The sequence below is a fragment of the Echeneis naucrates genome, chromosome 7, assembly GCF_900963305.1.
Source record: "Echeneis naucrates chromosome 7, fEcheNa1.1, whole genome shotgun sequence".
Lineage (NCBI taxonomy): Eukaryota > Metazoa > Chordata > Actinopteri > Carangiformes > Echeneidae > Echeneis > Echeneis naucrates.
The window spans coordinates 907,808-919,928 of record NC_042517.1 but is presented as its reverse complement, the minus strand read 5'-3'; the positions used below and the strand labels follow the sequence as shown (position 1 = coordinate 919,928).

At 48.4% G+C, this 12,121-nt stretch overlaps 2 protein-coding genes across 5 annotated transcripts in view; one reads left to right on the top strand and one right to left on the bottom strand.

Moving 5' to 3' along the window:
• Positions 1–7,509, top strand: part of nckap5l (NCK-associated protein 5-like) — a 25,591-nt gene extending 18,082 nt beyond the window's left edge. For 3 of the 4 annotated variants that reach the window (XM_029506798.1, XM_029506796.1, XM_029506797.1), the window contains 11 exons: positions 1,035–1,175; positions 1,246–1,314; positions 1,410–1,448; positions 1,541–1,660; positions 1,984–2,076; positions 2,214–5,047; positions 5,398–5,512; positions 5,604–5,676; positions 5,772–6,050; positions 6,131–6,282; positions 6,534–7,509. In XM_029506798.1, the coding sequence (XP_029362658.1) occupies positions 1,035–1,175; positions 1,246–1,314; positions 1,410–1,448; positions 1,541–1,660; positions 1,984–2,076; positions 2,214–5,047; positions 5,398–5,512; positions 5,604–5,676; positions 5,772–6,050; positions 6,131–6,282; positions 6,534–6,794 (4,176 nt within the window). In that variant the 3' untranslated portion in view covers positions 6,795–7,509. Of the gene's footprint in view, positions 1–1,034; positions 1,176–1,245; positions 1,315–1,409; positions 1,449–1,540; positions 1,661–1,983; positions 2,077–2,213; positions 5,048–5,397; positions 5,513–5,603; positions 5,677–5,771; positions 6,051–6,130; positions 6,283–6,474 lie in introns of all 4 variants that reach the window. The other variant, XM_029506799.1, reaches the window with a different exon arrangement.
• A 277-nt stretch (positions 7,510–7,786) lies between these two features.
• On the bottom strand, positions 7,787–11,533 carry tmbim6 (transmembrane BAX inhibitor motif containing 6). Its single transcript, XM_029506800.1, has 10 exons — positions 11,424–11,533; positions 10,466–10,542; positions 10,269–10,377; positions 9,626–9,746; positions 9,498–9,546; positions 9,316–9,413; positions 9,136–9,215; positions 8,956–9,056; positions 8,654–8,729; positions 7,787–8,554 (listed from the first exon to the last, which is right to left on the bottom strand). Exons 2-10 carry the CDS (start codon positions 10,519–10,521, stop codon positions 8,531–8,533), a joined length of 714 nt encoding a protein of 237 aa, XP_029362660.1. The 5' UTR covers positions 10,522–10,542; positions 11,424–11,533; the 3' UTR covers positions 7,787–8,530.
• Between the last annotated feature and the right edge of the window lie 588 nt (positions 11,534–12,121).

Here is a 12,121-nt window from a genome sequence, read left to right as displayed (position 1 = left end):
ACCAACGTCCATCAGTGTGTAAAGTTAAAGACAAACGACAGCACTAACACACTGTGTGTGTGTGTGTGTGTGTGTGTGTGTCCACACTGGGTTTAACCCTGCTGGAAACTGTGCCAGTTCCTGATTGGCTGCTGGCCACCGAATCAGGTTCATCTCATTGGCGCTAATGTCTTTAGGATGTGACAGTTGGATCTGTGTCCACATTGACAAACTACCTTCCCTTCAGAGCTAAACACACACACACACACACACACACACACACACACACTCTCTCTCTCTTCAGCCCGTCGCCTTGCTCTTCAGGCTCCGACCGCCTGTGAGCTCAGGGTGATGTTTACAGAGCTTCAGACCTGAAGCAGGGAAATGTCTCAGAAAGTATGCAGGATGGACGAGACATTTTGTATTTTGACGTGGTGTTGAAAGGGAATCTTCTGCCCGTCAGATGAAGGAAACAGAGCCGAGTGTTGATAACGTCAACGTCTTCCTCAGGACCAGAGGAGTTCAGAGTCATCCAGGGTTGGACAATTGCTCCACTCATCACAAAACAATCTGCCAAACTAATTTGGTAATGGATTTAGACAGCTATGGAGCAAATATGTCAAATATCCACCTCAGCCTTCCTCTAAAATGTGAGGATGTGCTGCTCTTCCCTGTTTAATGCGACTGAGTTTATCTGCTTGGCTTTAATGAAACCACTCATTCATAACAGTTGCTGTTTTGGGGATTTCTGCAGAGCAGCTGTGGACATGGAGGATAAATGCTGTGAAAGTGCTCTGTTTTTTATTTCAGCAAAGAAAAAGTGTCTCAGTCAGTCAGAATGGACTTCTAATTTATTTAATATTTCATTTGCAGTTGCAGTTGATGCGTTCACGGTGATCTGGATAAACAGTCACGTCAGTATCACAGTTAGAGAAACAAACGGTTGTGGCTTTGCAGAAATTAAGGAAGATTCTATAGACTTTGTTTCTCCTCCACCAGCTGAGGCTTCACAATCTGTCTGCAGAGACTCTGACAGTTTGACCGTTGTGTTGCAGATGAGAACAATGTCCGACGAGACGGAACAGAGAATGTGCGACGAGGACTTCGGCTCGGACGAGGAGGGCGAGGAGGCAGACGTGGAGTCGTACCTGGAGGACAACAGCAGCGAGCTGATGGACCGGCTGAGGGAGCTGGAGGTGAGAGGACAAACTAACGTCCACAGCTTTGCATTAAAATCGCAACCAGGTGACCGACTTTTCTTCGCAGGCAGAAAACTCTGCTCTGATGTTGGCGAACGAGAGTCAGAGGGAAGCTTATGAACGATGTCTGGATGAGGTGAGTTCATGTTGTTCAGGAGAAATTCTCTGAAAAACAAATGTATAAATCCAGAGAAGTCCCCCGATGTGTGAAAAGTTCTCTTCCTCCGTCAGGTGGCCAACCACGTGGTCCAAGCTCTGCTCAATCAGAAGGTAACACGATATAAACATTCTTCCTGCCTCCTGATTTCCTGACTGTACCGAGGTCGGGTCCTCACGTCTCCGCCTCCTCTGTGTCTGAGCAGGATCTGAGGGAGGAGTGCATCAAGCTGAAGATGTTGGTGTTCGACCTGGAGCGACAGAACCGAGCGCTGTGTGAGCTCTTTCAGCAGAAACTGCCCAACCACCCCACCGCTCATTACCAGGTGAGCCCACTTCCCCTTAATCTGCCCCGGAGGAGGGGGCACAAAGAGGGAAACACAATAACAACACAATGAAGTCAAATGAAAAGTCCCTTTAAACTAGATAAAAACATCAGAGAGAAATAAAGGTGATAGAAGAGAAGTCATGAGATTAGATGATGAAGGTGTAAAGGTCCAGAACACGATTCTACATTAACACAGAAAAGGTTTGTTCCTCCAAACTCAGCGGCGCTCGGCTCCATATTGTTCCAGCAGCTGTCCTGATTGTCTTTAATGGCCTGCAGTGTTTTCGGTGTCATCACTGGCTCATGAGTGTCCTCTTACAGGTCCATGCAGGACCCCTCCCAGACTACAATACACAGCTGCACAATGACCCTGCCAAACAGGTGGAGCCTGCACAGACTGAAGCACAAGCCAAGGTGATTATCACAGTAAAGTTCTGCCATTGTTCTTAAACTCCTCCTGCTGCTGATCTCATTTCCTGTACGACACCCTTAAAGGTCCTGACGGGCTCCGATCTCTGAATGTGTGTTGTGTTGATTTTTTCTGTCCGAAGGGAAACGGCTACCGCACACAACACGCCTCCCCGGGCCCCCGCGGTCCGGCCGCCTCCATGGAGGCCCTGTCGCCATTCTTCAAGAAGAAAGCACACATCCTGGAGGTCCTGCGCAAGATGGAGGAGACGGACCCGCTCAAGTTCCACCCGTCCACTGCCGGCTTGTCTTTCTGCGACTACAGCCAGGTCCTCATGTCCACGGAGGCCGTCTTGGCCACCGCAGACCCCCTGCCCCTACAGTGCAAAACGCACCACACACACTGCCACTGCTCCTGCTCAGACGCCGACACGCACCAGCACGTCAACGGTGACGGGGCGGTGAAGTGCGAAGGCGGGAACACCTGCTGTTTACACTGCAAGCGGAGCCCGGACAGTCCTCCGAAGCCATGCGGCCATGTCTGTAGTCACTCCAAAGCCGGCCCGGCCACCCAGAGCCATGTAGGTCCCGCAGCTGCTACGAGCGAATGTCACATTAAGAGCAGAACTGAGTCTGTTCCGTCAAAACAGAGCACCAAGAATGAAGCTCACCAGCAACCGGCGGGCGCCGCGGCCGACCAGAGCCTGGAGGCGACGGGAGCCGAGCAGGACGATCCGGAGGGTCGTCTCAACGCCGTCGCCCCTGACGAGCTCAGCGGTTTCTGTCCTGGCTCTGCGATTGAGCTCTCCCACTGTGACCAGGAGACGAGCGACGGCGTCCACAACGGCGCTGACGGCGTGTTGGATGACCCCTCGTCTGCCTCTGAGAAAGACGCTGCAGACCAGGAGGCCTCCTCTGTGAGAGCCAGTGCCTCGGTTAGCCCCAGCTCCTCCTGCCTCAGCGACGTCAAGACCGCTGCCATCAGCTCGCCGTCCAAACTGCTCAAGTTTCTGAAGATCCCCTCGATTGGGGAGAAGTCTCAGGCCCCCCCCTCTGCTGTCCGTCTGAGCCCCCAGCTCACCCGCAACTCCAGGATCCCCTGTCGCACCAACAACTACGAGGTGTACCACTCTCCTGTTCCCACACGAAGAGCCACCACCACGGAGCGGTGCAGGCAGCCCCCTCCCCCGCCCTCCAGGTCGGAGTCCTACCCTGCCACGCACTCGGCGCCAACCTCTCCCCCGCAGCCCGAAGACGTATGCTCGCTGCCTGTTAAGGAAATAAGCTACAGCAGCCTCTCTGCGCCTAAAGGCTCCAAGACGGACTCTCCTCCCTCCGCCTCCTCTTCCTCCCCCAAAGTTTCCCAGAGAGTTCCACATTATGAGAACGTCTGCGATTTAACCAACTCCAGAGAGGACGAGTCGACCCCAGCCCACGAGAAAAGAACCACCCTCCCGGCACAAACGAAGGCCAACGGGGGCGAGAGGAAGCTGGTGAAATCGCTGCCAGAGAGCGTGCTGAATCCGGCTCCCCAACGGAAGCAGTCGTCATCTTCAACGTCAGAGTCCACGTCAGACGATGAGGAGGACTCAGACAGTCCGGTCTGGGTGAACCATCACAGTCTGCCCAACACGTCCGCCCTCAGTAAAGCTCAGGGCCGAGCCAACTATTCCCGAGTCCGAGACAAACAGGAAGCAGACGTACGGGAGGTCGCGGCGCAGAGCTCTGAGGTGACTCAGGCACCGCCTCCACCTACAACCAGGCGGACCGAGTCCTCTTCCATCCCAAAGAGGCCTACGACTGGAGCGGCAAGATCCCAGGCCGACTCCAGTCACCACGCCTTCAAAGACCGGCTGGCCGCTCTGGGCAAACTGAGGAGCTCCGAGGATTTGCAGGTCGGGCTCCGGCCCGCGGACCCGGCCAGTGACGGCCCCTTCGGGGAGGAAAGGAGTAAGACAGTGGAGAGACCCGGCGAGCTCCATAAGGAGGAGCAGAGACATTCCAAGTACACTGACTCTCTGGACAGCAAACCCAAAGGGAGCGGTGGCGGTTTGAAGTATCCAGCGTCGTCTCAGATGTACGAACAGGCCATAAAGGCACCGTCATCCGGAGGAGCCGCTGTCAAACAAGAACTGTGTGTCATCAAGCCAGAAGGCTCCAGGAGCAAAATCGGGCTGCCGTCACCAAACGCAGATGCACCGCAGGTTCTACGAAACAACATCAAGTGTCCCGGCTCCCTGAATCTGGCCTATAACCTTAAACCGGGTCCTCACAGCAGCAGCAGCCCCAACAAGATCCCTCCAAAGTCTCCGTCCAAACCCTGCCAGGGTCCGTCCGTCCACAGAGGAAAGCCCTCGGAGACACCACGTTACTCGTCCAAGTCAGAGGAGCGGACCAAGATCAGCGGGAAGGGAAAGAAGAATCCGATGTACGGAGACAGCCTCCCACCGCCCCCTCCGAGGCCTCCGACATCTGAGGTGGAGAAGCTTCCCCAGCCGGCGCCGAGCCCGCAGTCCGCCATTGAGCAGAAGGTGATGAAGGGAATCGAGGAGAACGTGCTGAAGCTTCAGGAGCAGGACAGAGGAGGTCAGAGCGGCGAGGTCAAGCAGAAGACCTCCAACGGCATTGCCAGCTGGTTCGGCCTGAAGAAGAGCAAGCTGCCCGCGCTGAGCCGCAAGACGGACGCCACCAAAGCCAAGGACGAGAAGAAGGAGTGGAAGATCAACATCCCGTCCGTCGGCAGGGACTCCGTGAAGATGGCCACCAGGTGTAAAGAAGGCGTGGAGGGCCTGAACATCTCCACGCTGATGGAGAAGGCGGAGGGGCTGCGGCGGGCACTGGAGGAGGAGCGGGCGTACGTGGAGAGGTCAGGCAGGGGTCACTCCTGCGAGGTGGTGATGGACCAAGCTCAGGGTCAGCTGGCGGTCATGTACCGTGGAGCGCGCTCAGACAACTTCATGCAGCAGCTGCTGAACAGGTGAGGGCCAGAACTTAGATGGTGCTGTGTTCTGAACCACAACCTACACAAACTGCACAAGTGCAGCCATGTTGTTGTTCTACGCTGGTTTCACTTCCTGTTTGCTACTTTCTCCTGAGTCGCTTCCTGATTGGCTCTTATCAGCGCCGACCACCAACCGATATAACGACAGGCCGACTTTGATGTCGACCGTCTCTGCTCGGCCTGTTTTCTGCTTCCTGTTGATGCAGAGATAACACACTTTGTCATTTAAAGCATGCAGACATGGAAAAATGACTCAGGTTCACATGACTACATTTTCTCTGAAGTAAAAAGAAGCCCAAACCCTTCCTCTCTGTTTGTGTCCTCAGGGTGGATGGGAAGGAAATGATCAACGTGCCGCAGCGCCGACTCTCCTTTGACTGTAAGACGGCCAAACCGGTGTTCGCTCAGCAGAGTGACATCATCAGTCACGACCTGGAGAAGGTTCGTCCCCGTGATGACTGATTCGTCAGGAGCAGTTAGCTGCCTCTCAGCTGGCTGAATTTCAGTTCACTCACTCCGTCTGTTGTTACAGGGATCAGACAGAATCGGAAAAATCACGTCAGATGAAAACTTGGTAGATTCCGTTCATTCACAACACTTCGCAGGTAAGAAGAGAAGAATTAAAGGAGGACCTGATCCTTTGAACCGTCATACCGCCTTAAATCAATTACCTTCTTTGTGTTTCCTGTCTCCTGCTCAGGTTCAGGTGCGTCCACCTACACTCTGGACAGCGGCATCGGGACCTTCCCGCTGCCCGACTGCAGCAGCGGAGCGGCAGGACGGGGCCTGTCCAAGACCAGGACCGGGGCCGAGCATCACTCGTCGGGTTCGCCGGGCCGGGCCGGCCGCCGGGCTCGCACTCTGGACAGAGAGCTGACGTCACAGGACGAGTGCTACGCGCCACACAAACAGCTGATTCCCACCATCCAGTACGGCGCCATGTTGGAGGGAAGAAGCACGGCCGGCGTCATCAGAGAAGGTGCCAACAGACGCACAACAGACACACAACAAGCTGCTGAAAGAAGCAGCTGAGTCTAACTTCACTCTCTCCGTCTTCAGACAAAGAGACTCACGGGCCCAACATGTTCTCTCCTCGGTCCAAGACCTGGACCTTCCCCAACCTGAAGACCCCGGCAGGACCTGCTGAGGTCTACCTGGCGGTGGAGGAGGAAGAGGAGGAGGCCGTGACCTTCGGCTCTCCGTTCAGAGGGGTACGGACTGAAAACATCTGGTTGAATTATTATTTTTTCAGAAATTAACAACAAGAATAGTTTTTTTTATGTATTTCTCGTGTATGAAAAGTCGGTCAAAAACAGAAAATGTTTAATGTAATTTCAGAAATAATTCATCAGCTGAACTGGGATGATTCTGTTTCCTCCTTCTGTGTCTTTTTGCACCTGAAGGCGTTTCATAAGCTCAAACGCTCGACCTAAACTGTCCCCCCCCCTCTGCGTCCTCCCAGAGCGTGAAGGCCGGCGGGCCCTCCCCCAGCCGGGTGGTGGACCCGGGCAGCCTGCCGGTGCCGTCCCAGTCGGGGGGGAGCCGCAGGGGCAAGACGCGTGCTCCCAGCGTCCCCGAGATGAGCCGGGAGGCGGGGCTGGAGCTGCTGAGGGAGCGTCCGGAGGAAGCCCTGTCCCCGAGCCGGCCCCAGGTCCTGGAGACCCCCGAGTCCCTGAGCGACTCCCTGTACGACAGCCTGTCCTCCTGCGGCAGCCAGGGCTGATCCGGCTGTTCCTGTGAGGAGGAAGAAGCTGTTTCTGTTTTGGAACTGGAAAGTTGGATCGGTAAGACTTTTCTCCTCAGGATTCTCGGACAAACATGAAGCCAAAAGCCACAGACTTTTTCACAATCAGATTGTCAGCAGACTGGAATCGTCTCTGTGACTGTAAACGGGACAGGACGCTTGTTTCTTTGACTGACTGTTGATTCACTTCATCACACTCTGTATTTGGAGGGGGGGGCATGGAGCTCCTTCAAAAAAAAAACAAAAAACAACGAATGTTCATGTCTGTGATTCTTAATTAAATTTCATGCATCACAATTTTAAATGTATAAACGATTTTATTGATCATGTCGATATTGTTTTGAGACCGAAGACGGTTGTCAGAAAATGTCCGTTTTAAATCATAATACATTTAAAGGTAATATATACCAGCAATAATAACATAGATAAGAGAAATGGCTACACTATTCGATGAGTATGTATTTCTATTATTTATTTATTTTAATGTACATCATCGGCATCCATCTTTCTTTCGGTAATATGTGAAGTTTGCCGTTTTCCTGGCTTAGTAGATTCTCTTCATTTGTTGTATTTCGACTTCTCTGTTGCTGTTCGTTCTTTAGCCGATAGAGGTCTCTGTACCGACTGCCGTTTTTCAACTTTCTAATTAAAATCTTTCCATTTCTTTTTAGACTTTGTCTTTTTTTAGACTACAGATTTGGGCCCGTTGGAAGCTTTGGATGAAAGCATCAGCTAGTGTTTGTTTCTTTCACTATCTGATGAACGTAAACATGGACATGATGACGTCACAGCTCTGTTCATCATTATTCAGGAAGAAAAGTCCGAGAACATTTTAAATGAATGAGTCTTTGAACTTTCATTCATCGTGCTTTGACTTTTTTCACTGGTCGTTTTTTTCGCGTAGCAGCAGGAAACAGGAAGTGACAACTAGGAAGGACATTTAGAGACTTCAGGGCTTCACCTTTCTTTCATACGTTCAACACATTTATTTGAGCAAATGTATCAAATCATTAGTTTCAGTTTTACATCCATAAAATAAATTCTTCACAGTTTACACTTTCAGAAAAAAAACAAACATTGGTGCCAAATTTAAAGTTAATTTCAGCTCATTTGGCAAACTGATTTCTAGACAACAGATATTTGGGGAAGTTTACGGGAGTCGCTCCAAGAATTTAACAGTTTGTTGTTGTTTTTTTGCTTTAAATGGACCAACGGCTCCTGTAAATCGGCTGAGTTTGTCATTCATGATGAAGACAGTAATAATAATAAAGGAGAAAAGGGGATCTGCTGTCAGAATCATCGACTGAAGGGAAGTACGGAGGAAAACTATAAATAAGCAAATCAACAGAAAGTGATTATATAACTTCAAATGAAACAACGATCGTCCTCAGAAGCTCACAACTCACTAAAGAGAGCCTAAAGTGGAATTAATTTATGGCACTAAATAACAGTGATATAAAAAAGCACACGTTTCCCTCTACAGGCCGGACTGATCGCTGCAGCTTCAGTCCACTCCACTCAGATCAGGATTAGTGAACCATGAACTTACATTCAAACCTGGTTCTACGTTTCAAGAACAAATCAAAGGAATTTCAATATTATAAGACCACAGAGGAGTTAATTCAAGAGATGAAGACAGAAAGTGAAAAGCACCAAGTGCGCTGCAAATTGTGCCTTTTCCGACAGATTAGGTTTTCTTTAATTTCAGCTTCTCTTTACTTCTTTTCCTTCTTCTTCTCCTGAAAAAAGGAAAATCAGTAATAAAAAAGTTACGACCAACTCATCTGAAAAACAAATCAAACTATTTCAGTCAAATGAAGACAGTTGTATCTCTGTACCTTATCGTTCAGGGCCAGAATGACCATCAGTTTCCTGAAGATGGTGATGAAGTCAAGGAAAAGGTCCACACAGTGCCTAAAGAACAAACATTGTGTCACAATCATTGTTTGTTAAAGCGCCACTAGAAATCATTCACCACCTTTACAGGCTGTCAGTCAAAGTCCATTTATCATCTGAACTCATGTAACCTCTGAAACATTTCATCCAAAGGGGTTTGGAGGAAGGGAAGCTCGGCTGTAGCGTCACTCTGGGATGGTGGATTTGCATCCTATTTGGTTATGAGCGAACAATAAATCCTCACCAGACGTAGTCTTTGTCTCCGTTCTCCGCTTTCTCGATGATGAGCTGAGTGTCAAACAGCACGAAGCCACACATGATGAGCAGGCCGAGGTACATGTGGGCCTGTCGGAGAAGACGGAGACAGAATTAAAGGATGTCATCTCAGAGCGACAGCCGATCCTGCTTTCGTCAGAAATCTGACCTTAAAGAGCATCAGAGAGCCGAAGAACATGTTCATCACAGACATCAGGAAAAGGAGGGAGAGGCCGGACATCAGTGTGCCTGAGAAGAACAACAACCTCATTCATTCTCTTATATGCCAGATTCTGCTGAGTCTCCCCACCGGACCATTTTCTGTAAACGTCTCCATTTAAAATGTTACCTCCGAGGAACAGGTAGCTCCTGCGTTTGGCGTAGAGAGCGCTGAGAGTGAAGCAGATGAAAATCACAGTGGTTCCCATGAAAGCCGTCACGATGATGCTGAGAAACAAACCAGAACAAAATAAGTTCTCTGTAAATGTTCTATCGCTGGAGTTCAGGAGATGCTGCGTCATCACAGCGTACCTCGGATTGACCGCGATGACAAAGTCCAGTGTGGGGCCGAGGCCGACACCTGGAGAGAGAGAGAGGCGGGATATGAGCAGACTAACAGAGCTGCAGCTCATTTTGATTTTCAAGGATCATCACTATACCTGTGAGGAAGGCAAAGCCTGCGAGGATGGCCAGCCTCTTCCTCTCTGTCTCAGAGTTGTGTGGTGTCATCGCCAGCCAGAACATCAACCCCAAGGAGCCGAGCACTGACAGGACCCCCCCCTGAGAACGAGGGGACAGGTGAACAGGAGCAGCAACGCTGTGTGTGCTTACACGGCTTCAGGATGAATCAAGTTCTGTTCTCTTCTCATCTTCACCATCAGTCACTCTGATTTTAATATCACACCTGCTACTGCTGCTCCTGATAAACAACTTCTGCTTCATCCACCACTCATTGAAAATATAGATTTACTTTTCTGAAATAAAAATGAGCCGTCTTCACTTCTTTACCTGGCTGCCGTTTACATAATTTACTAACTCTCCTGGGACAACAACAAAACTACTTTGACTTCAACATTAAACACAGAAATCCCCAATATTCTTCATTTTACTGTGTGAAGAATATCGGCAGTTTTAAACTAACTTAAAGTGCATGTTATGTTACATTTGGTAGTTTTTTGTTTGTACGTTATTTTGCATTATGACTTCTTTTACTGCCTCAGCTGAAAAGAGATCAGTGCAACAAGTATATTATATCCACACACATATAACATCATTTATGCTGGTGTATCTCATCAGCGTTACCTGAAACAGGCGGGTGACAACATGGACGTAGGAACCAGCTGCAGCCACAAACATGCAAACTGCCAGGCTGGAGTAGACATTCTTCAAGTGCAGCTGAGTCGAGTGAGATCTGCAGGACAAGATTAACGTGAACTGTGACGAAGCAGACGAAATGCATAACTGACATTCATCACATAGTCTGCCGCACGCTTACGTACATTTGGGAGAATTTGAAGATGGCGTCGAAGTTGATGTTGCGGTCGAACACGTTCATGATGAGACCAGGAAAAGAAATCTGAGGAAACAAAAACTATTACTGAGTCGCAGCTTTGGACATTCAGAAGTTAGATTTCTTATTTGTTTGCCTCACTCATCATTAATAGACCATTCTTGAACAAATCATAGTGGTTTAATTCGTTATATTTGACTGAGAACTGACTGAAATTATTATTCCAGAGGTGAATATTAACAGATGTATTTTACAGTTAAATATTTCACACTGAGCAGTTTCAAGTGATCTGAAACCACCTGAGAGGTGACCATAAATATGAATGAGCCAACACACACAGTAAATATTACTAAGCAGTTATTTCTACAGTCACTTCTGTGATATTCTGAATGGAGGGATTTCACTTCAAGTCCAGATTCTGCAGTATCTGCACATTTAATTAAGCCACGTCCTCCTATTTATAACCAGTATCTGCTTTTTACTCTGCCTGTAACAGCTGCAGGTTCACTACACACAAAGTTAGTTTGTTAAAAGATGCCCACTCTTCAGTTCACAAACACAATCAATGATCTGAACTCGGATTAGTTATTTCCAGTTACACAACAGGTCACAGCTAAATGTTAAATCGGCACTCGGTTCGTTCTGGAGCTGAATGATGTTGTTAGAAATAAAAGGTGACATCACAGAGGCATCAGCTGGCCTTTTGGCAAAATAACAAATATATATATATTTATGGTGCAGCAGGCTGTCACGCCGACAGCTAACAGTGTTAGCCAGTTAGCTTTAAATAACAACAGGCCTGTGGAGCTGAGCTGAGCTAAGCTAAGCTAAGCTAAGCTAATGGCTGTCAACACTCGACGCACGGCTCTCCGGTAAATCCCGTTATTCGCCGTTATTACCGACACCGACAGCTTTCGGACGAAAATGTAAAACTGGAATTCACCAACCTGTCGGTGATTTTCGGCTCCGGACGGTTTCACTGTCCGACTTTCAGATTTTTGTGGCGTTAATAGAACAGTACGTGTCAGATCCAGCGGCCCGCTGACGTCACCATGGAAACGCCCAGAAAATGCCGAACCGGAAGCGCTCTTCAGATTCGTTTGTTTGTTCATGAAATAATAAATTAATTAATAATAATAATAATAATAACAGTAAATAAATAAGTTTAAGCGTTTTTTTTTTTTCAGATGGAGACTGGTTGGAAAAAATATTTAAAAAAAAAACACAAATTGTACTTTTTACAAAATACAATTTTGTTGTTTTATTTTCATAAAATAAAATATCTAATAAGAACACATAATTAATGTTCCAGCTGGTCCACATCAGACAGCTTTACTGCATTCCTTAAGAACATAATCTGAATCTACTGGCGTTTCTTGATACTAATTTGTTGTTTTGAAGGTTAATCCCATTTCTTTGCCAAACAAAACACAAAAGTGTTTTAAGTGAGTTTAAACACACATCTACATAATAAGAATAACCATTCCGGTGTTTATGGCCATGTAACGTTGTTAATATTATCTAAATCATCAATCTAAATTTAACCCCGCGGACTTGATGAAGGACTTCTCTGTTTTATAATCACTTCATTTTAAATCTGATGTGTTTGTTTTTGTCGGGCAGCCATTAGCTGCCGTTTTAGATC

Bases quoted from the DNA above. Each gene is read 5' to 3' on its own strand.
- tmbim6 (XM_029506800.1), bottom strand. From the start codon at position 10,521: ATGAACGTGTTCGACCGCAACATCAACTTCGACGCCATCTTCAAATTC. The intron at 10,378-10,465 runs GTACGTAAGCGT...CTTGTCCTGCAG, and splicing joins ATCTTCAAATTCTCCCAAAT to ATCTCACTCGACTCAGCTGC. The intron at 9,057-9,135 runs GTCAGATTTCTG...CTTCTCCGACAG, and splicing joins GCTCTCTGATGCTCTTTAAG to GCCCACATGTACCTCGGCCT.